The sequence below is a fragment of the Pelodiscus sinensis genome, chromosome 11 (assembly GCF_052426305.1).
Source record: "Pelodiscus sinensis isolate ZL-2025 chromosome 11, ASM5242630v1, whole genome shotgun sequence".
NCBI classification, from domain to species: domain Eukaryota; kingdom Metazoa; phylum Chordata; order Testudines; family Trionychidae; genus Pelodiscus; species Pelodiscus sinensis.
In genome coordinates this window covers 6,120,375-6,142,866 of record NC_143062.1, presented here as the reverse complement: position 1 = coordinate 6,142,866, position 22,492 = coordinate 6,120,375, and the positions used below count along the sequence as shown (strand labels likewise).

The window sequence follows — 22,492 nt, the reverse complement described above, 5'->3', positions numbered from 1 at the left end:
ACACCACCCCACCAGGCACACCCCGTTGCCACGGAGACATGGGGACACCACCCCACCAGGCACACCCCGTTACCACGGAGACATGGGGACACCACCCCGCCAGGCACACCCCGTTGCCATGGAGACAGGGAGAAGGAGAACCACTCCCGACCCTGTTGCCACGGAGACGAGGGACACCACCGCCACACGCCCCGTTGCCACGGACCCGGGACGGGGAGCAGCAGCCTCACGGCCAGTTCCCGGCGGCGCCAACAACGAGCGCCTAGTCTTAAGTTTCCCGCCAGCCAGTGACGCAGGTCGCGCCGTGATGACCTCACGGTGACGTACTTCCTGGCCCTTCTGTGAGGGGTCGGTCCCGGAAGCGGAGCGCGGCGAAGGGTGAGGCGCGGGGCCGGGGGCGCTCGGGGCCTGGCGAGGCCTGAATTCCCGCACGCCGAGGCGCGGCCGAGGGGCTTGGCTGGGCGGGGCCCGTCGTTTCGGGGCAGGCCGGCGGCACGAAGGCTGCTGCCTACAAGACTGCGGGGGGGGGGGCACCGCGCATGCTCAGCAGCCCGGCGAAGCACGGCCCTTGGCCCCTCCCACAGCCTGCGAGCTTGTGCCGCGAGGGGCGGTGGGCGGGGCTGCTGCTGGCCCCGCCCAGAGCCCCTCGGACACCTGCCACGCGTGAGGGGCGGCCTGTTAGTGCGACTGGCAGGTCGTGGGGGCGGGGCCCGCCTCTCGTCCTACGGAGGGGGAGGGTGAAATGTCGGTTAACGGCTCGAGGACCCGCCCCGCCCAGGCGCGGGGGGGGGGGCGCGTAGTCTGCAGCAGCGCTTCTCCGACTCGCTGGGCTGTAGCATCGGCCTGTCGGTCAGCTGCACCTGGGCAGCCCTGGCCTCCGGACTCAGAGCGCCGGGGAAACTTGCCAGCTGTCTACACCGGCCGCTTGATTTTGCGCAAAAGCGCTGACGCGCTACTGACCGAAATCAGTGCTTCTTGCGCAAATGCTTTGACGTTCCCGTTCGGGCAAAAGCCCTTGTCCGGAAATGCTTTTGCGCAAGAGGGCCGGTGTAGACAGCTGAAAACTTTTGCGCAAAAAAGCCCCAATGGCAAAAATGGCGATTGGGGTTTCTTGCGCAAAAGCGCATCTAGATTGGCCACGGATACTTTTCCGCAAAAAGTGCTTTTGCGGAAAAGCGTCCCTGCCAAGCTAGATGGTCTTTTCCACAAATGCTTTTAATGGAAAAACTTTTCCATTAAAAGCATTTGCGGAAAATCATGCCAGTCTAGACGTAGCCTTTATGTTTACTGTGCTACTTCCAGTAGCAGGTTCTTACAGGAGCAGTTCCTTATTCCTGCAAATCAGAAACTGCCACTAGTAGCACATCTTACAGGAAGCAGTTCTATACACAGAACTATGTGGAACTGCTCCTTGTGGGATTGTACTACTGCTGATATCAGTTTATCACAGGACCATTTCCTTAAGATCGTACAAATGAAAGTGCTACTGGTAGCACATTAGTACAAGGTAGCAGCTCCTTACATACCGCAGGCAGGAGAAGGTAAAACTAGGGAAGACGCACTCAGCACCAACTTGAGATGGGGAAGCAAAATGAATCAAGGAGCCAAAGTATCTGAAGAGAAGAAATTACTGAATTGCCTGGACACTGGCGTTAAAAACCCTGGATAACAAGAGAAATTGGAATTGCTATAATGTATGGGAGGGAGAGCTGTGATCATGGGGGGCTTCAGTTTGAGTAGCATATGCTGGAGGTCTTATGCTGCCAATGCTAAACCATCACTGGAATTACCTCAACACTATACACAGCAATTTCCTAACTCAAAAGTGTTGTAGCTAACCCAAGGAAATTCTTTATTAGACCTTGTCCCAACAGATGAAGAGGGAATGGATCACAGAACTAAAAATTAATGATACCTTAGACTAGTTAAAAGTTGGTTAAATAGGAATGTGTAACTGCTGAAAACCTTACTTATTACACTCTGCACACTACAGTATGAAGCTTACATAAGCTGTATACTGCAGAGCTTGCAGCAAAACCTCCCCAGGAGCGGGGCCACCAGACCCGCACCTGGAGAGGTGGCTTCCCTGCTGCAGCAAAGCCTCCCCAAGTGCTGGCTATGCACAACCAACACCATTAATCAATAAGCATCGGCGTATCAGTTAAGCAGTTGGTCAGTTACACTTAATGTCCCTCGCTTATATGCAAGTGATCACGTCTTGGTCACATTTATTATGTGCAAACAGAATTAAGTCAGGACTAGCAAAATATACACAACATTGTAAAAATCGTGAGGTGCCTGCTGTTAGTCACCACACCCTATCAGGAAGAGGTTCAGAAAGCATCATTTTTTCTGAGTGAAGCTCTATCCTTTCTGAGTCGAAAGTGCTAAGTGGAATCTGAGTATAACACATAATCAGACCCATTTTGTTTACCAGAATCTACAGTAAAGATGAGTGAACCAGAGCTGCTGCTGGACTCCAATATCCGGTTATGGGTGGTCCTTCCAATTGTTTTCATAACATTCTTTGTTGGGATGATTCGTCACTATGTGTCCATCTTGCTCCAAAGTGACAAAAAGCTTACTAGAGAGCAAGTGTCTGACAGGTAAGTTACCAAGTGTGCTGAAGATTTCCTGTGGTCTTTCTAATAAAGCTAGGATAAAAGAACATTATATTTGCGAAGTCAAGCAATCAAAAATAATGAAATACCAGAATTAAAGTTGCTTATGCAAGCTTAATTTGGACTCGCTGTGTATATGCAATATGATACAGTTTCTAATTACATGATTACATTTTTCAACTGGACCGCTATCTCATTCTGTGATCATGATGGATGGAGGTTACTGAATGAGCAGCTATTCAGTATTTCTTTTCTTTATTCACTCTGTGGCCCTGGGTCATATTTACTGCACTATTCAAATCCTACTAGGAACACAGAAGTATTAATTTCCTCATGGATTTTTTTTTTTTGTGGTATATCATATAGATCTAAGCATTTCATGAACATTCTGGAAAAAATTCATTGTTTTCCCAAGTTTCTTCTACTGGCAACTCTGGAAACAGGGTATTAAATTTGATGGACCAAAGACCTGAGCTGTGCAGATATCTTTTTTCATTGTATTCCTTTGGTATATATGGTCATGCCAATTCTCTTCCAGAATATGATCTGAGGAAGTGGGTCTGGCCCACAAAAGCTCATCACCTATTTAACCATCTTGTTAGTCTTTAAAATGCTAAAGACTTTTATGTAAGCTCAGTTATCCTGTTGTAAAAGGGTAGAAAGATGCTTTTGTTGGAAAGAGTTCTTTAAACAGGCGTGTAAAGAGAATACATTCGTTATGTCCTTTGTTTATTTACTGGAAGATTGACCCAGTGTTACTCAGGTCCTTAACTAAATTAATTTCAGGGTTTTTTGGAAAATAAAATGAAAGTGTATTTGCTTCATTGAAATCATTGCTCTGGGGTGGAGCTGGGAATGAGGGGTTCAGTAAGCAAGATGCTCTGGGGAGAGAGGACAGACCCCGTTCTCTCGCTCCACAGCAGCTTGGGGCCATGTGAGAAGCACCTCTCCATGGCTGCTGCAGCTCCCGTGTATGTCACACGGCTGGAGCAGGTCCAGGTTCGTCTGCCCCCTGCGCGCTCCCCCGCCAGAGTGAGGATGCAGCAAACTGGGCACTTTCCCTTTGCTCTCTGACAAAGGGGAACCAGCAATGGGCCACCCTCCTCCCTTCCTGAAGGGCATCTGGGGAGTGGAAGGCTCAGGGAGTCCTGGACAGGGAGGGTGCGCCCTAAGCTAGCCCCTTTTACCTGCCTGGTGATTCTGTCTCCTCTTCAGATGGCTTTCTGAGAAGCAATCCCATTCCAGGCACATCCCATTTTCCTGTCAAAACCAAATCCTGACCTCACTTTAAGTTATGATAAGACAAAGCTGGATGCCAAATTTGGTGAGCCTAGCTCTTACTGTTTAGGAGGAGTTCTTGAACAGACAGACAAAAATCTATGCTATATTTGAGTTTGTCTTGTTTGGATCTTATCTTGAGCTGCAACTACTTTTTTGTTGAGCTCTATCTTTACAGTTGATTTATGCACAGTATCACTACTTCCTTTTAATTAAACTGCAGCTAACTGAGCAATCTATTATTATGTATCAAAAGTACATTGATTCTTCTTGCAAAATGTATTCCTCATTTCAGTTTGGACAACAAAGATTTTGGTGAATCAGGTCTATTTAATACTAGACATATTTTTGGTTTTCTTATATAAAAATTGTCTTTAAGCCTAGAAACATCTGCTATTCCGTCAGATATTTCTGCTCAAAGAAGGCCCAAAAATTCATTATTTCATGGAATCTAAGGATGTGTCTACACACACTTTTTATTTTGGGAAAAGGATGCAAATAGCGCTGCACATTTGCATACTTCCTCCTTTTTGGGAGGGGAGGCAGGGGGAAGAGACGCTCTTCTGGTATTTACCTGTGTCTACGTGTGGCCGAATTTTGAAATAAACCCCTGTTTCGAAAGACCTTTGTAAACCTCATTGTAGGAGAAATAAAGGGTCTTTCAAAATAGGGGTTTATTTCAAAATTCGGCCGCATGTAGACACAGGTAAATACCAGAAGAGCGTTTTCCAAAAAAAAAAAAAAAAAAAAAAAACCCACAGAGGAAGTATGCAAATGCGCAGCACTATTTGCATCCTTCTCCCAAAATAAAAATTGTGTAAACATACTCTTTGAAATGAAATGTAGGTTATGTAGACAACATCTGATGCAATTTAAATTGTCCACCTCTGAGGAAATCTTCCATTTTCCCAGTCAGGCAAGAGAAGGAAGAGGTGACCTTTTTATCTTCTCCCCTGCTGATTTATGAGATCCTCCAAATTATGAAAAATATTGCTCTGGAAATTAGTTTCCATTAATAGGAAGGTGTCATTATGTTTGTGTGGTAGATGTCCCTAAGTCAGTCTCTCTCAGTTCGTTTACTGTGCAGCTTGTTGGTTACCCATAGCTCACTTGCATCCCTAATTTCTACTATTTTCTAATGTTAATCTTTGACAGTTCTGCAATAATGGATTTCTTTTTTTAGCCAAGTCCTAATTCGAAGCAGAGTCCTCAGAGAAAATGGAAAATACATTCCAAAACAGGTATGTGCACGTGTGAAGCTGCTTATTTGAATTGCTTTAATATTTGTCTGGAGGCTGTATAGAGAAAATGATGACGTAAATTCAAATAAATGTTTAAATTTGAAAGCCAGAAGGGAACAATGCAGTCATGTAGTCTGACTTTGTAACAGAAGCCAAAGAACCCTCTGAAAATATTTCCTAGAGCACCTCTAGAAAAACATCCAATCATAATTTAAAAGTTATCACGGGTGGAGAATCCACCATGTCATTGGTAAGTTGTTCCAGTGATTAATTACTCCCATTGTTAAACGTTTACACCTTATTGCCAGCATTAATTTGTCTTGCTTCAGCTTGCAGCCACTGGGCACTGTTGGCCTTTTCTCGCCTACGTTGAAGAGCACATTACCAAATATTTGTTTCCTATGTAGGTACTAATAGACTGTAATCAAGTCACTCCTTAATCTTGGGTAAATATATTGATCTTCTTGAGTCTACCACTTTATTCTAATCCTTTAATCATTTTCATGGATCTTTTCTGAATCCTCTCCAATTTATCAACATTCTTCTTGGAATGGGGGCACCAAAACCGAACACCGGATTCCAGCTGCCGTCCTGTCACTGCCAAACACAGAAGGAAAATAATCTCTTGGTTCCTACTCAGGAGTCTGTTGTTGCTTTATGCAAGGTTTGCATTGGCCCTTTTCATCTCAGTGTTGGAGTGGGAGCTTATGTACAGCTGATATCCACTATAAACCCCAAATCTTTTTCAAATATTAAGCCCAGAAAGAAGTAGGATTTCATTGCTAAAATTGAGACTTTGACTCAAATGTCAGAAGCAGGAAGCCTGCTAAACAGCCAGCGGGGCTATTGGAAGATCGAGAGGCTAAAGGGGCATTCAAGGACAGTAAGATGGTTGTGGAGAAACTACATGAATTATTTGTATCAGTTTCCATGGCAGAGGGTATGAGCGGGATTCCTAAACCTGAACCATTCTTTTTAGATGACAGATCTGAGGAACTGTCCCAGATTGAGGTGTCAGAGGATGTTTGGAACAAATTGAGAAACAGTAATAAATCATCACTACCAGCTGCAATTCACCCACAAATTCTGAAGGAACTCAGATGTGAAATTGCAGAACTACTAACTGTGGTCTGTAACCTACCATTTAAATAAACTGTACCAAATGACTGGAAGATAGCTAAGGTGACACTGCTTTTTAAAAAGGACTCCAAAGGTGACACCCCCAGTTACTGCTCTGAAGTCAGGCCAGTAACCCTGACTTCAGTACCAAGCAAACTGGTTGAAACTATAGAAACGAACAGTTTCTGAATCTGAATATTGTCAGACATATAGAGGAACATAATTTATTGTGGAAGAGTCAACATTGTTTTTGTAAAGGGAAATCCTGCCTCACCAGTCTATAAGAATTCTTGGAGAGGGTGAACAATCATATGGACAAGGAGGATCAGTTGGATATTGTTAGATTTTTCAGAAAGCCTTTGGCAAGGCTTGTAAGCAAAGCAAGCTGCCATAGGATAAGGAGGAAGGTCCTGTCATGGATTGATAACTGATTAAAAGCTGGGAAACAAAGGGTAGATATAAATGATCAGTGTTCACACTGGAGAGAGCTAAATAGTGATATTCCCCAGGGGTCTGTTCTAGAACCAGTCCTATTCAACATATTCATAAATGATCTGGGGAAAGGGGTAAACAGATAGCAAAATTTGCAGATGATAGAAAACTACTCAAGATAGTTAAGTCTCAAACTGCAAAGAGCTGCAAAAAAGTCTTTCAAAACTGGGTGACTGGGCAACAAATTGGCAGATTAAATTTAATGTTGATAAGTGTAAAGTAATGCACGTTGGAAAACATAATCCAAACTATACATATAAAATGTCTAAATTAGCTGTTACCACTCGAGAGAGATGTTGGAGTCATTGTGGATAGTTCTTTGAAAACATCCATTCAATGTGCAGTGGCAGTCAAGAGTGAACGGAATGTTGGGAATTCCTAAGAAAGAGATAAGACAGAGAATGTATTGCCTCTATATCCATGGTGCCTAACCAGATCTGAAGCAGTGGCCACTATAGTGGCTACTGCTATAGTGAACTACCTACACTCAACCGGCCAAATAGCTACATGTAGTTAGTGGCTAATGGGTTGGACACCATGGCTCTATATAAATCCACAGTATGCCCACATCTTAAATACTGGGTGCATATGTGCTCTCCCCATCTCAAAAAAGAGATCTTGGCATTGGAAAAGGTTCAGAAATGGACAACAAAAATGATTAGGGTTATGGAATAGCTCCTGTATGAGAAAAGATTAATAAAACAAGGATGTTTCAGCTTGGGAGGTATGGTTGTGGTCTGTAAAATGACTAGCATGGAGAAAGTAGATAAGGAATTGCTGTTTACTTTTTCTCCTAACACTAAAATCACCAAATAAACTTAATAAATAGCCAGTTTAAAGCAAACAAAAGGAAGTGTTTCTTTACCCAATGCACAGGCACCCTGTGGAACTCTTTGCCAGAGGATATTGTGAAGGGCAAGACTACAATGGGATTAAAAAAAGAACTAGATAAATTCATGGAGGTTAGGTCCATCAATAACTATAAGCCAGGATAGGCAAGTCTCTGATTGCCAGAAGCTGGGAATGAATGACAAAGAATGGATCATTGAATGATTCCCTGTTCTGTTCATTCTCTCTGGGGTACCTGCCATTGGCCACTGTCAGAAGACAGGATACAGGCAGTCCCCGGGTTACGTACAAGATAGGGACTGTAGGTTTGTTCTTAAGTTGAATCTGTATGTAAGTCGGAACTGGCGTCCAGATTCAGCTGCGGCTGAAACTGATCAGTTTCAACAGCGGCTGAATCTGGACGCCAGTTCCGTCTTATATACAGATTCAACTTAAGAACCCCAGGCATCCCCAAGTCAGCTGCTGCTGAAACTGATCAGCAGCTGATTCCAGGAAGCCCGGGGCAGGGGCTTCCTGTAGTCAGCCGCTGGTCAGTTTCAGCAGCGGCTGACTTTGGGACGCCTGGCGCAGAGCAGTTGGGGTGCTGCCGGGTTGGTCCAGTAGCGCCAAGGAGCGGTGCTGCGGGACCAACCGGCAGCTCCCCACCTGCTCTACCACAGGCCCAGGGTTTTGCTCCACCTCTCCCTGGTCTGCTGGGGGGGGCGCACTAGCTGCATCCCCCCCCAGCAGACCAGGGAGACGCTGAGCAAAGCGGCGGAGGACCCGGGCAGGACCGCAGCACTGATCTGGAAGCGCCGCGATCCCGCCCGGGTCCTCCTCCGCTTTGCTCAGCGTCTCCCTGGTCTGCTGGCTCCTCTTCCCCCTCCCCCCAGCAGACCAGGGAGACGCAGAGCAGCTTTTCTCACCCCGGAGGACGTGGGCGGTGGGACCGGGCGTCCCGCCGCTCCCGTCGTCCGGGGCGAGAAAATCCCCGTTCGTAATTGCGGATCTGACGTGAGTCGGATCCGCGTAACTCGGGGACTGCCTGTATTTGGCTAGATGGACCTTTGGCCTGACCCAATATGGTCATTCTTATGTTCTTATGACACATTTAAAGCAAGAATGTGCAATACTGTAGCAGGTCACAGCACATGGGGTGATAGCTCTACCAATTGGAAAGAAATATCTACCATCTGCATTGATTTAATTGCTTTCAAAATATAAATATTTTGTTCTCGGCTTCCAAGAATGTCGGGAAGCCATCTTGAAGAAAAAAAGACAAGCAGAAAGGTGTAATCTCCTTGGGAGCAAATGACTTCTGTGCATGAAATAGTTAATTATGTTTGAGATGAGAGAATTTCAGAGATAGACACTAAACTGGGGGACACTGAAGTCAGAAGCTCAGGCCAAATAAGTCAGTTATTGAAATGGCCAGGATCCAAAGAAAACCCCTAACTGACTGCAAGGCTGAACTTGATAAGCTTACAGAGGGGATGGTCTGATGAAACTGCCTGCAATGACACACAGCCAATCTGCGACTGCTAGTAGCAAATATTCCCACTGGCCAGCAATGGGATACTAGATGGGGAGGCCTCTGAGTTACTGTAGAGGATTCTTGCCTAGGTGTCTGCCCAGTGGGTCTTGCTGAAATGCTCATGGCCCAGTTGATCACTATATCTGTGGTTGAGAAGCACTGGCAAGGATCACTGTGATTTTCGCTTTCCTCTGCAGCACAGCCCACAGATCACTTGCAGGTTTAAAATAATGTAAGTGGTGGATTCTCTATAACTTGAAATCTCTAAATCATGATTTGGAGGCTTCATTAGCTCACCAGAGGATAGGGGGACAAGGTTCTGAGGTCTGCAGTGTGTAGAAAGTCATACTAGGTGATCAGAATGGCCCTTTCCAGCCTTAATGTCCATGAGACCTGGAAGGCAGAGCAAGACTCCAAGTGATGTTAGTGGATATCTGTGCAGGAGAGAAAGGAGGAGACATGTAAAAGGCATGCATCCTGAACACTGGAACGGAAGTCTGTTGTCTGTGTGTTCAGTTCCACCAGTCTGATTCCCAGCCCAGTTAGAATTTGCTGTTCCTTTTGTTTTCAGTCTTTCCTGACACGGAAGTATTTCTTCAATAACCCAGAGGATGGATTTTTTAAAAAAACAAAAAGGAAGGTAGTGCCCCCTTCTCCAATGACAGGTATGTGTAGAGATCATTGCAAAAAGCATGCTAGGAGAGCAGGTGGCTTTCCTGACAAGGTTCTAGCTCTCTTGTAACGCACTGTGCTTTTTGTATTTTAAGGGGAAGAATAAAATAATCAGAATAATAATCAAGTGTTCATTTGGCTAGGTTCTGTGGGCTCATAAGTGCTGGTATTTGATGTGCCTTGTCTCTTGCTGACCTCTGTTCCCCTCACTTATGTCTTCCTTGCTGAAGTGAAGCCATGAAGATCAGTAGACTCTTTAGTGTTACCATTTTTAATGGGGAACTGCAACATTTTTTTAAAAAAACCTGGCCTTCTGCTCTTTGTTGCTTTACAATGAATAAGGAATAAGTATTTGGGGGTTTGCCCCCTGTGTATTTTTAACCTTAGAATAATCACGTCTAATCTGCCCTGACAAACCTGCTGAATGTCTCTGGAAACATGTGCTGTTGCCAACATGTTGGGCCTACAAAAATAGAGACAGATGGTGGGTGAGGTCATAGTTTTTATTGGACCCACTTTTGCTAGTGAGAGAAAAATCTTTCTGGCTAAACGGTGCTCCGACACTTGGTAATCATTATTGGCTTATTAAGTAGGTCACAGCAAAGTGTTTCAAGATTAAAACTATCCTACCAGGCTGAGGGTACGTCTGCACTACAAAACCTTTTCAATAAGGCCTACTCTAAAACTGCTATAACGTAGAGACAACCTACACCAGCAAGAGCACATCCCCAAACAGCGATCGCTACGTCGACAGCTGAAGGTTTTGGCAGCATACCTACGTTAGTTTGAAGGGAGGGCTGGTTTTCCACCCCTCGGTGATTGTGATATGCTGACATAACTTCTAAGTGAAAACCAAACTGAAGTCCAATTTCTAATAGGAAAAGAGAGAGGTGGGAGAGAGGGGGTGTGAGAGAGAGCAGGAGGCATATGTCCCCCACTCAAGACACAGATGTGGAAATGACTATCTGCTATCCTTTCCTCATCTACTACATTCAAAGCATCTTGCAGGGTTAGAAAAAGGCCCAGCTATGGGATGACAAATCTCTGGAACCCCATATTTAGTGGGGACAGCTTTTATATGCTTCCTGCTACCCTACACTCAGACTGTATTGTCAAATGCCCCTCAAAAAAAGTGGCCCAAAGGGAAGGTAATCTTGTCCCATCGAATGGCCAGTAAAAACAAGCTTTCAGATCTATGTATTGTCAGCTCTGTTATCTTAAAAGGGGTGTGGTCTCTTAACAGAACCCTTTTGCACCCTCAGCAGAACCCCTGCAGTCCTTACTCACCGGTCCTTTGAGGCCTTGTCTACACACAAATTTGCTTCATTTGCATTCCTGTATGGCCACTCTTATTTCAGCATAGCATAAACCTGTTCCTCATTGACTTAAGATACATTTAAATCCCTGTCCGCCTACATGTTTGCACCAGTTAAACGCATCTGGCTTAAAATTAACACTTTTGAACTCCATGTATAGACAAGGTTGTAGCCTTACAAACCCAGCTCTCACCATTTCTTTGCCTCTGTCCTCTGCTTTCTTTGCACAATAATTGTGTATAGCATGCTTATAGGTTGTGCACTTTTGCCACCCTTCCCCTTTTGGGATAGCTTGTGATGTCAGCCCAGGCTAGCATTCAGCACCAGCTTCCACAAGGCTTGGGGAGGTGGGGTGCAAGAGAAAGGAAACGCTAATTTCAGTTTGGTCACTCGAGTAGCCCTTCAGGGTTAGGGTGCAACAAGGAGCTGACTCCAGCATCCAGCAGCGGAAAAATGCTTTTCTGACTTCTTAGCCAACCTGACATTTTTCAGGGGAAACATCATAGAGGTGTAGGTAAAGTTCTGGCCTAAGAAACTCATAGGACACAAACTTCTCGTCAGTTCTGTGAATTCAGAACCTGGGCTTTTTGCTGGATGCTCCCACTTCAGGTCTGTGTAAGGGATTGCATAGTTGAAGTGACACCACTTCATTAACCATGTGTGCTGTTCACCTCCTTTGTAAAACACTTGGAGACTGACAGTGAAAAGTGCTATAAGACATAGATGGGGGCATGGTCACGATTAACCTCTCCTTCACTCCTTATTGATACAGCCCCTTTTTCAGTCAAGTTACTGGACCTCTTACATTTCTTGTAACTACTGTCAGAAAAGCAGGATGTGATGAAACATGGGAAGGCAGAGTAGAGTCAATGCTTAATGTTCTTTAACCTGTACTTGGTAGATCCTACTATGCTGACAGATATGATGAAAGGGAATGTAACTAATGTTCTACCCATGATCCTCATCGGCGGTTGGATCAACATGACCTTCTCGGGATTTGTAACAAGTAAGTGTCCGAAATGAGAGCGTGCACAGAGCAATGTGCAATGATTGGCTGCAGGCAGTAGGACCCTCCAAGCCTTGCTACCTCCACCTACACATGGACTGAGGGAGTGGGATGAAGTGAGTGTAATCCTGGGTTTGAAGAGGCACAGCAGATCAAATAAGGGAATGCAGAATCTCCACATCTACCATTAATCACAACTACACACAAAACAATGGGATCTAACTTAGCTGTTATCACTCAAGAAAAAGATATCGGTGATCCATGGCTAGTTCTCTGGAAATGGCAATCAGAAAATTAAAGCAAATGTTGGGAATTAAGAAAGTAACAGATAATGAGAGAAAATATTGTCTACATAAATCCATGGTGCGCCCACACCTTGAATCCTTCAATGCAGATGTGATTGCCCCATCTCAGAAAAGATCGATTGGAAAGAGAAAAGGTACAGAAAAGGGCAACAGAAATGATGAGGGTTTGGAACAACTTCCATATGAGGAGAGATTAAAAAGACTGGGGGTATGTCTACACTGCCACCCTAGTTCGAACTAGGGTGGCTAATGTAGTCATTCGAACTTGCAAATGAATTTAATATCCTGGGCTTTATTTGCATGTTCCCGGGTGCCACCATTTTTAAATGCCCTGTAGTTCGAACTACTTTCCCGTGGCTACATACGGCACGGACTTGGTAGTTTGAATTAAAGCTCCTAATTTGAACTACCGTTACTCCTTCTGCAATAAGTTTTCATCTTGGAAAAGAGGTGACTCGGGAGAATATGATAATCTCTCTGGTGTTACAAAAGTAACTAAGAAAGAGTTATTTACTCTGATAGTGTAAGAACTAGGGGTCACCAAATAAAACTAACAGCAGGTTTAAAATAAACAAAGGTAGTATTTCTTCACACAGTGCAGTCAACCTGTAGAACACTTTGCCAGAAGATGTTGGCAGGGCCAAGATTATAGTGGGGTTCAAAAAAGAGCAACGTTGGCACTGTTGTGATTAAGGATGCATCTAGCAGGGATCTGGAGTTGCTGAGTATTTCTGGCAGAGGTGCTCTCCGTTTGATGCAAAGGCTCCTTCGCTCAATGACAGTGGAGTGAGAAACACGTTTTAAAACCAGCGAAGTGTGACCATGAAACAGACACTGGTAGGTGTGCTTGGAAATAGGTGTGGCACCAGAAACTGCTTGGAACTTTTTTATTCCCTAGATTTGAAGTTGGTGGGGTAGGTTTCTTCCACATGTGAACAGAAGTCAGATCACATTAAGTAACTGATGCTGGGGTCTAAATGTATACGTTGTCCTTCAGTGTGGCATTGGGTTTACTCCCGCTGTCTGAGAGATGGCTCATTACGTATGGTTCCCATCCACCATGGCGGAGTGAATAGTGATGATTTGATCTCTTTTCAAAAACCCTTTAACATTTGACCTTTATTGGGAGTTAAACAAGTGAGCCTTGTGTACCTCTCCTTGGTATGTACTAACCATGCCCAGCTGTGCAGCTGAAAAATGACTGGCTCTGTGGTTGCTTACCATTGTTTGTGAGAGAATCTTGTTTGTCTTCCTTGCAGCAAAAGTGCCGTTTCCTCTGACGCTGCGCTTTAAACCAATGCTGCAGCAGGGAATTGAGCTGCTCACTTTGGATGCATCCTGGTAAGAGCTTTGTTTTGGAACCAGTGTATCCTGGGCTGGGGGCAAGGGGCTTTTGCTAGGAAAAGCTTAGACTGAAAGAGAGCCCCCAGACTGGCCCTGCAAGCACAGCTCAAGTGAGGTCAGAAATCAGTCCCTCGCTGAGCGGAAATCTAACCCTTTTGTTATGCTTTGGCAGGGTGAGTTCTGCTTCATGGTACTTCCTGAATGTGTTTGGTCTGAGAAGCATTTACACACTCATCCTGGGTCAAGATAATGGTAAGACCCTGTTGTTTCTGTTAATTTAATTGGAGTCTGCTTGTGTTGGAGAGTTAATCTGAGCAAATACTAACGAGGCTCCCAGCAGGGCTGGAAAGCTATGGGTTGTTGAACCAGACCCTTTGGCATTATGTAAGGTTATTCGGTCCTACCAATGTGCTCTCTGTGTGGATGATGCTAGGACTGGCTTTGGAAATCTGTTCTATTGCCCATTCAGTGACTGTTAATAACCTTCCACAGTTCACAGCTTCGACTTTTCCTTCTTTCGCCTCAGGCAGGTGGAGAGCACTCTCTCTAAATGGCTCTCTCTAGACTGGCTAATTTTTCCGGAAAATCAGCCGCTTTTCCGGAAAAACTTGCCAGCTGTCTACACTGGCCGCTTGAATTTCCACAAAAGCACTGACGATCTCATGTAAGATTGTCAGTGTTCTTGCGGAAATACTGTGCTGCTCCCATTCGGGCAAAAGTCCTTTTGCGCAAAAGGGCCAGTGTAGACAGCTCAGCTTTGTTTTCCGCAAAAAAGCTCCGATCGCGAAAATGGCGATCGGGGCTTTTTTGCGCAAAAGCGCGTCTAGATTGGCACGGACGCTTTTCCGCAAAAAGTGCTTTTGTGGAAAAGCGTCCCTGCCAATCTAGACACTCTTTTCCAAAAATGCTTTTAACGGAAAACTTTTCCGTTAAAAGCATTTCCGGAAAATCATGCCGGTCTAGACATAGCCATCCTGCTTGGAGTCTTAGCGTGAAAGAAAAGCGTGAAGACTTAACTACTCTCTGCTGCGAGGTGTGGGGCAATGGGACAGCTGGGGGACTAGGGGTTCACATCTCCCTGCACTGCTCCTCTTTAAAAGTCCATCTGCCCCCCCTCAGAGGGGAGAGAACAACGGATTCTGCCACTGCTGCCCACGCCAGTAGCTCTCAGCCACCTCAGAGAAAGGGTGGGAAGCAGGTGTTGGGTTTGGGCTCCATATTCCAAACCACCTAGCAATAACTCCAGAACTCTTGGAGGCTCCCTCCCTCCTGTGCCTTCAAATCAGAATCTCTGCTCCACTGCAAGTGTGGGGACAGCAGCAAAACTGAAGTTTACATCAAAGCAGTAAGGCTGCGGTACTGGCTGCAGCGGTGGCTGCTAATGGCAGGCTGGTCGGTGCTTCTAAAGTGGAATATGCAACCAGCGTCCTAAGAAAGCATTGTTTCAGGCCTTGGACTGGGACACTGGGGAGTAAGTTGGCCCAATCTGGCCTTCTGTAGACATCAGTCTCCATGGCTCTTCACTTTCAGGGATTGTCGCGTCCATGTTTAGGATGATGCTGAGAGAAAATCTCCCAGTTTCCTGTGTAAAAATCATTAACTCGTGTTGGGAAGCCCTGCTGTGAAATCCCTAGCAGGATGATGAAGAAACATTACGAGCTGACTCGGGGAACGTGGCTTAGTGGCCACAGGAAGCTCATTTGGTTGCTGTTGACAGTTTTCTCCGTTGCATGTGAAGTTACATCCCTAGGAGAGATTGTATTTGAGAGCTAGAGAGGGGCCGCCACACAACTCTCTGAAAATCCCCTGTTCAAAGAAACAGAGCAAAACTGCCTTTCCAGTCATCCCATTCAGTCCTGGAGTTCCCCTGAGCTGTTGGCAGCAGGCCTCAAGATCACTGGAGGGCTGTTCTTCCAGAACTGCTCCCTGCCATTCTGGCTGGTAACTGCCCTCGAGCTCTTCACAAGGAGGATGTGAATGCTGCCGCTCTCAGGGAGACAAGCTAGCAGTGGCTGCCCTATCTGGGTGAGTGGCTGAGGCATCTGCCAGCTCTGGTGCTTCAGGTGCAACTGCACATTGAATCCCTTACCTTTGTGCCCGAGTCAGAAATTCATTTCTCTGAGCTAGACACTAGTTTTTCCACTGGTGTAAACAGTACAGCTGGCATCCTGGGCACAGTGCTCAAAGGAACGGTGTTCCAGGTAGGCGTGAAATGCCAGATTCCCCAGCCCAGCAGACAGGCATCATATTGTCTAGGAAAAGTGCCCATGTATGCTATTAAGCATCTAAAGGCAGCTTGATAACAGCCTCTTGACATTAAGATGGCTTTCAGCTGCTGTCCAGTGGTCACCCCCAAACCACAGCTGGTAACCCACATCACTTTCCAAGAGGCTGTAAGAGCAGAGTTCTTCCAAAGCAAAATGACTGCTGCTCCACTGGGTCACGCTCAGACAGCTCCTTTGTCACTATGCTGCTGCTTCTGGTTTATAAACTTCTGCAAGAGCAGACTCGCAGAGACTCCCTCCCTTGCATTAGCAAGGTTCCCTCCACTTAAGTCGTGCCAGGTTTTTACAGCCAGGAAAGTAAATGTTTGGTGGGAAAACAGGGCAGAACCACCACCATGGGGCAGGTGGGTTACTGAAGCCTTTTGCTACTGGCAGTTCATCTGTCCAAGCTGAATTTTGATTTTTCTTCATGGATTCTGGTCATTGGCCATTTTAGCTTTCGTTGCCATGGAATGTTTCGGGTTGGAGATCTGTGTAGCTTTGCCAGTTTGTTTTGCCTCGTCAGATGGTCAGTGGGAATGCTAAACAGATCCTGCACTGGTAGAGGCTGTCTATCTGTGAAGCCCTTCAGTTGGGGATGGCACAGTGTGTCAGCAGACACACAATGTTAACGTGCACATGGAGTACAGTTACTCCCACGTCTGCACTGGTGGGGAGCATGGCTGAGGAAGTAATTAGCAGATGAGAAATGTTCCTTTCCACTTTGCCTTCTGAGCTGCTACTGTTGTCCTGCAGGGTCAGCATAGCATGATCATGGTGGGTGGGTGCCTGCAGCTCTAGTCTATAGTTAAGATCCTCTGGTGGTACGGTGCTTTCATGAGCTCTCTCTCCCTGTAATGTAAGTAAATGCCCCCCTTGTTTCTCTCTTGCAGCTGCAGACCAATCTAGGGTGATGCAGGAACAGATGACAGGTGCAGCAATGGCCATGCCTGCAGATACGAACAAAGCCTTTAAGGTACAGTATTGCTTACATTCCCAGTTTCACCTTTGTGCTCTTACAAGCTTGTGCATTGTCTACAGCCCCCTTCCCTTACTCACTGCCTGGAGAACAAAGGTCCTCTGAATGAGTGAGGAAAGAGGGGCAACGAGGGAATCTGGGAAGGTAGAATTCTGATAAGTAGCCGAGCTATCTCTCTCATGAAATAGCCTCCATATTTTTCCTGTTCGTGTATTAAAAGCACAAAAGAATCCACCTGAGGAGGAAATGCTGGGAGTGCTAATGAAGAAGAGCTACTGAACAGTACTTTTCAAAAGTGGGTATCTGACTAGCCTTGAGAGAGTAGTTCTGCATGATGAGATCCAAGCACTTGTTCCACAGATCTGAGCTAGCAGATGACTAACACAGAAAGTAGAAGCTTCCTTCGTGCGGAGGAATGAGCTTTCTGGCCATCTGAAGTAAGCCTAGTTATTCTCAGGCATGTCTGAATACAAGAAAAGATCCATTTGGACAAACTCTTCATTTATTTTCCTCTTTGGATCTTCCTCCAAGAGCAGCAAATAACCCAAATGACTTCACAAAAGAGGTGGCTGGGTCCAGATAACGGTGAAACTGAACACAAGCCCAGCTCATGGAGCAGGTCTGTGAGGGACCTTGGGAAAGAAATCAGCAGAGGGGACCATCTCAGAGGAAAGTTTGCCCACCTTTTGGCAATTTTGGGGGTGAGATGAAAGCTTGACTTCATCCTTATGAAAGCCACCAAAGTGGTCAGAGAAAGTCGATACAAAAGGTTGGAGAATCCTCACCTGCCTGGCAGAGGAGAGCACAATCAGGAAGGTATCGGCAGGACAGAAAGCATAAAGAACCCTCAGACAGAAGTTGTGAGTTTAGTGAGGCTCCAATATCAGTCCAACAAAGCTAGTGAAGCCCATGCTGGAGGGTTAAAGTGGGCAGGAGTGTCCTCCCAAATTGAAAAGCTTATTTGCTGATGAGCAAAATTAACAAGCAGAAACAACAGCTAGGTGAACTTGTAAGGAAGATCAGGGTTAGCTGGACTCCTGAATGGATCATTCCAAGAGCTTGCCGTAAATGTCTTGTAGGATTTCATCAGTGCCTGACATGTCATCTGGAAAACCCAGAGAGTTGGGATTCCCGTAATGCCAGTTGTTGAAAGTAGGGAAGTGTTGTTCACCGTGAGACTTATCTGTCACTGCAAGAGGAAAGATTGGGCATGACGGACAGGAACAGAACATTCTCACGCCTGAGCATTAGATTAATAGAGTTTGAGCCTCAGTGAAATATTTGTGCTTCATCTTGCTGCATGAAGGACTGAGGGAGAGGAGGAAAGTATAAGTACTGGAAGCCTGAGCCTAGGGAACCAGAAAAGTGCTTGGAAGTGCTGCCCGACCTCTGCCTGCTTGATTACAGAAGGTAATCTGATGGAATCAAGCAGCCTCCGTACCCGCTCTCACACTGGGACTTCCCCTTCTGGTTAATGGAAACTTATTAACTGCCTCTGTTCTGGTCCTACCTCTTCCCACTAACCGCAGCCAGAGCAGTCCCACACTGCTGTGTGTAAAGGGAGTTAGACAGGCTGATGGTCTGCCCCTGAAAATGGGTTGATGCAGTGAGTTTCCTAAAGTCACCTTGTAGCCAGAGGCCCAAATTGTGGAAGGACTAGCCAAATGACAACCAGCGGTGAGCCACAGGTCATTGATGGGTGATCCCCAGAACACCTCTCCTTTGCAGTGCCTGTTAATCTCCCAGACAGCCTCTTTCAAATTGAGCATAATAGCAGGAGTCAGAACAATAGATTCAGGGCATATTCCCAGGCCAGCTATGGGTGACATATGGTATTTGTAACTGGGAAAGTGACTCAGCAGAAAAAGGACAATATTCATCTGCAAGGATTTCTCTCAGCTGAAGAAAATCTTTTCCTGTACAAATCAAGGCACGTTAGCGCTAGCAAAGCAAACGTAAGATTCCCTAGCCGTGGGTTCTCGGATTCCCCTGACCCTGGAAAACCCTGTTTTAGTCCCTCAGCACCTGTTAAAGGGAAGAGGGGAAGTCAGTTTAATTCCCCTTGTCACAGTCCTTGAGAAGCTATACCGCCGTCAGGAAGGGAATTGGGGGGGAGGGATAGCTCAGTGGTTTGGGCATTGGTCTGCTAAACCCAGGGTTGTGACTTCAATCCTTGCAGAGGCCATTTAGGAATTTGGGGCAAAAATTCATCAGGGATGGTACTTGGTCCTGCTGTGAAGGCAGGGGACTGGACTTGATGACCTTTCAAGGTCCCTTCCAGTTCTAGGAGATAGGCAATCTCCATTATAAAAAATGAGACACACTCAGCTTGGATAGCAGCCACCTCATCCTGCCTGGTGCTCTCACACTACATTGTTTGCCCAATCTCAGGCCAGGTGCCTCTTGCTGCTAAGAACTCACTTTAATTCAGCAGGAAAACTCAGTGGCCCCATTGCTTCGAGAGATGCAGAATGAAACCGTGACGCTGTCCTCCCAATCAGAATTGTGGCCGTTCATCAGCAGCACGTTCTCGTGCAGCAGAGACCCTTCCTCTTCAGGCGGCGAAGGCCGGAGCACTGCTCAGTGAGCAACACTGCCTCCTTTGGAGAAGGCAAACCACCCTCGCCCGGAGGCAGGCTGGATGCTAGCTGCTCCTTACAAAAGTGCTGGGCACTACTGTATGCACAGCGGTGATAGTCTAGCCCCTAGAACATACCTTCCTGTAAAGGGCAGATAAGCCTTCTGGCATGTATGTTTGTTCCCGGTGATATTTTATGTGTTCCCAGAAAAGAGAAATGTCATTATCCTCCAGCCCAGCTCAGTGGCAAGCCTCTCCGGTGTTCTCATGTGTGCTGATGCTGCTCATGGCGCAGGACTCAGCGACTTCTGCCTCAGCTTCAGTGAGGGGAAATGGGCTGCACGGAAGGCTATGCAGAAATTCCGCAAGGGCCATCTGCAGCCCTGGAATTGCTGACCGGGGAGTGCTGCAAGGGGCTCAGGCGTGGCAGCCTACTCCAGTCCCACAGAATGTGTAAGCCCCATAGCCTCTTGGCACATGCGGAGGTGATAAGCCCCAATCCCTGGGGGCGTGATCAATGCTGCCATGAGGCCTGCAGAATTCTTGGCAGTACAGATAATCACGTCTCCACAGTAAGTTATCCAGTTGCCAAGAATCACTACTCCCTCTGGGGACAAACAAATCCAGTGAATGTGGCATTTGTAGTCACAGATTTCAGAGGGAGAATACCCCTCCAAAAGGTGGAGGCTTTTACTCATTTTTCAGATTCTTTGTAAGCGTGAAAAAGCCTTACAGCTCTAAAATGTGTTCATTAACCAACTTTCAGACATGCTCGTCTGGAAGAGCAGACTCCACGAGCGTCATTTAAACAGAATGTATTTGTTTTGAGGCAATTGACAGGAAGGATCCCTGTTCAAATAAACGAGCATTGCACCATCCTTCAAGAGAATATGCACAAGAAGTGACGAGAACTGTTTTAATTCTCAGGCTGCTCTTTCTTCCCCCTTTCTATTTATCCTCCTTGTAGACGGAATGGGAAGCGTTAGAATTGACTGATCATCAGTGGGCATTAGAGGATGTGGAAGAAGAGCTCATGGCCAAAGATCTCCACTTTGAAGGCATGTTTAAGGAAGAGTTACAGACCTCTATTTTCTGAAAATAAAGCTGAGTTTGAACATATGCTTTGCATTTTCCTGCAAAAGGTGTTTAAAAATGTTACTTACTAAAATATACTATTACTTTTTGGTGCTCAGAATAAAAGAGACCATGTTGAGAACTGCATTTATCTAGCTTCCGCTCAAGCGTTATTGTTCCCATCTGTCTTTGGGCTAGATTTGCTCCCAAGGGGATCAGTATAGGTTTCCAGATCAAGTAATACTGTACACTAGTAAAGCAGTCTTAAAGTAGAAAATATAACCATGTCAGAATAAGAAATGCAGAACTGAAGTACCAAAACAAAAATATCACTCATCTTTCAGAATCAGCCTCAGGGTTCAGTTTCAGTCTCATCTTTATAATCTTTTTCCTGTTTTATCAATTATTGTTTTCCTCTGAGAAAACTGTACAAAATAAAAAACAGTGTTTTAACACTAAAAAAACCTCACAAGCCACTACTGTTAGAATTATTTTTCCTCCGAAAAACCAAGGTGTGTATAGTGCAGTTTGAACGTGTACAAGCCTGACTTGCTTTGTAATAGACATTCTGAGGTGTAGCACAGCACACAAGGAGTACAGCGCATACTCTCCAAATTCACACTGCCTTTGGGAGCATCACTATTGGGTTATGGTCATTGGTGCTGTTCTCACACATAGCTGTTTGTGTAGACTTCATGGGACACCACTATGACAGTGTGTCTAACTACACTGCTCTGCCGACAGAGGGATGTAGATTAGACACGTCGAAAGTGCCAATGAGTCCGGGATTTAAATATCCCAGGCTTCATTTGCATGCTCACGTTCGGGCGCTGTGCCAATCACGTGCCCTTTCGAAAGTGAAAGTAAAGTCTAGCCGCGGCTCTGCCAACAGCGGGGAGCTTTTTCGGCAGATCCTGTAGCTCCCCGCTGTCGGCAGAGCCGGAACTAGACAGTTCTCATACTTCACCTGATGGTGGTACAAGAATCTATCCAATTTCAGCGCTAAGTAAGGAAACTAAATTAGTAATCACTGTACAGTCACTATGTTCGGCACTGGGCATGTGTTTCCTATTTTCATTAGTCAAATGCTTAGGAAAGCAAACCCACACTGTTGCACTGCAGTGGCAGCAAGTTAAATCCTCTCCAGCTCTCTCCTAAAAGACTGTGGGTGAAACCACGAGGCCCTTGCAGGATTTTCACTCCGTAGGTAAATGGATCCTTGTCTTGAGCAAGGACCTTGGGATCTGACTTCATTCCCACATTGTATTGTGGCCACTACACATGGCCAGGAGTGGACCATCTCCACCCTCTTGTTCTACTGAATTCTTCAGCCAGGAAATGGGGAGATGCTCGGGGGGAGGAAAGAGACAGTGGCTCCTTGGTCGCGGGGCACAAGGGCGCCACGTGCACCAGTTACGTCCCAGCAGCCCCCGGCTAAGGAGGCGGTGGGGGGAGGAACCGATGACACGACTCATGGACAAACCTGGCTGTCAGTTCCTGCATCACTGTGTGCCCCCACCCTGCGTGCTGCCTCTGGGGCAGTAGCAGACGGGGGAAAGGGGCACTGAGGGGCCCAGGATGCCACAAGGTGGGCTCTGTCCAGGACTTGCCAGGGAGAAACTCACTGGCGAAGGTAGCACGTTCCTAGGAAACTACAACTCCCAGGAAGCATCCGGCGCAGCACCGCCACTTCCTCTTGCACCCACTTCCATTTCCACCTTGCTTACCAAATGGCACTTTACCCAAAGCCTCCCACACCCAATCAGGAAGCACTGCACCCCGCACTGGTCGCCGTGTCCCTCTCACGTGATGCTGACCCCACCGTGGCTGCTGGAGATGTA

General features: G+C 46.2%; 2 protein-coding genes across 5 annotated transcripts in view; one reads left to right on the top strand and one right to left on the bottom strand.

The window, feature by feature from the left end:
• Positions 1 to 22,492, bottom strand: part of FANCD2 (FA complementation group D2) — a 93,796-nt gene that overhangs the window by 69,055 nt on the left and 2,249 nt on the right. The window contains exon 1 of one of the 3 annotated variants that reach the window (XM_075939567.2): positions 328 to 669. The exons of 1 other annotated variant lie outside the window; for it this stretch is intronic. The gene's annotated coding sequence lies outside the window, so the exon portion shown is untranslated. Of the gene's footprint in view, positions 1 to 205; positions 670 to 22,492 lie in introns of those variants that run through there. One more of the 3 variants, XM_075939565.2, reaches the window with a different exon arrangement.
• EMC3 (ER membrane protein complex subunit 3) lies at positions 240 to 20,798 on the top strand. 2 transcript variants are annotated; one of them, XM_075939575.1, is made up of 9 exons: positions 240 to 378; positions 2,438 to 2,606; positions 5,083 to 5,140; positions 9,685 to 9,778; positions 12,003 to 12,107; positions 13,672 to 13,753; positions 13,929 to 14,008; positions 16,914 to 16,996; positions 20,545 to 20,798. In XM_075939575.1, the coding sequence occupies exons 2-9, from the start codon at positions 2,452 to 2,454 to the stop codon at positions 20,671 to 20,673; spliced, it is 786 nt and encodes a 261-aa protein (XP_075795690.1). In that variant the 5' UTR covers positions 240 to 378; positions 2,438 to 2,451; the 3' UTR covers positions 20,674 to 20,798. The 2 variants fall into 2 exon arrangements, with proteins under 2 accessions (XP_075795690.1, XP_075795689.1); XM_075939574.2 differs by lacking the exon at positions 20,545 to 20,798 and adding an exon at positions 19,434 to 19,755.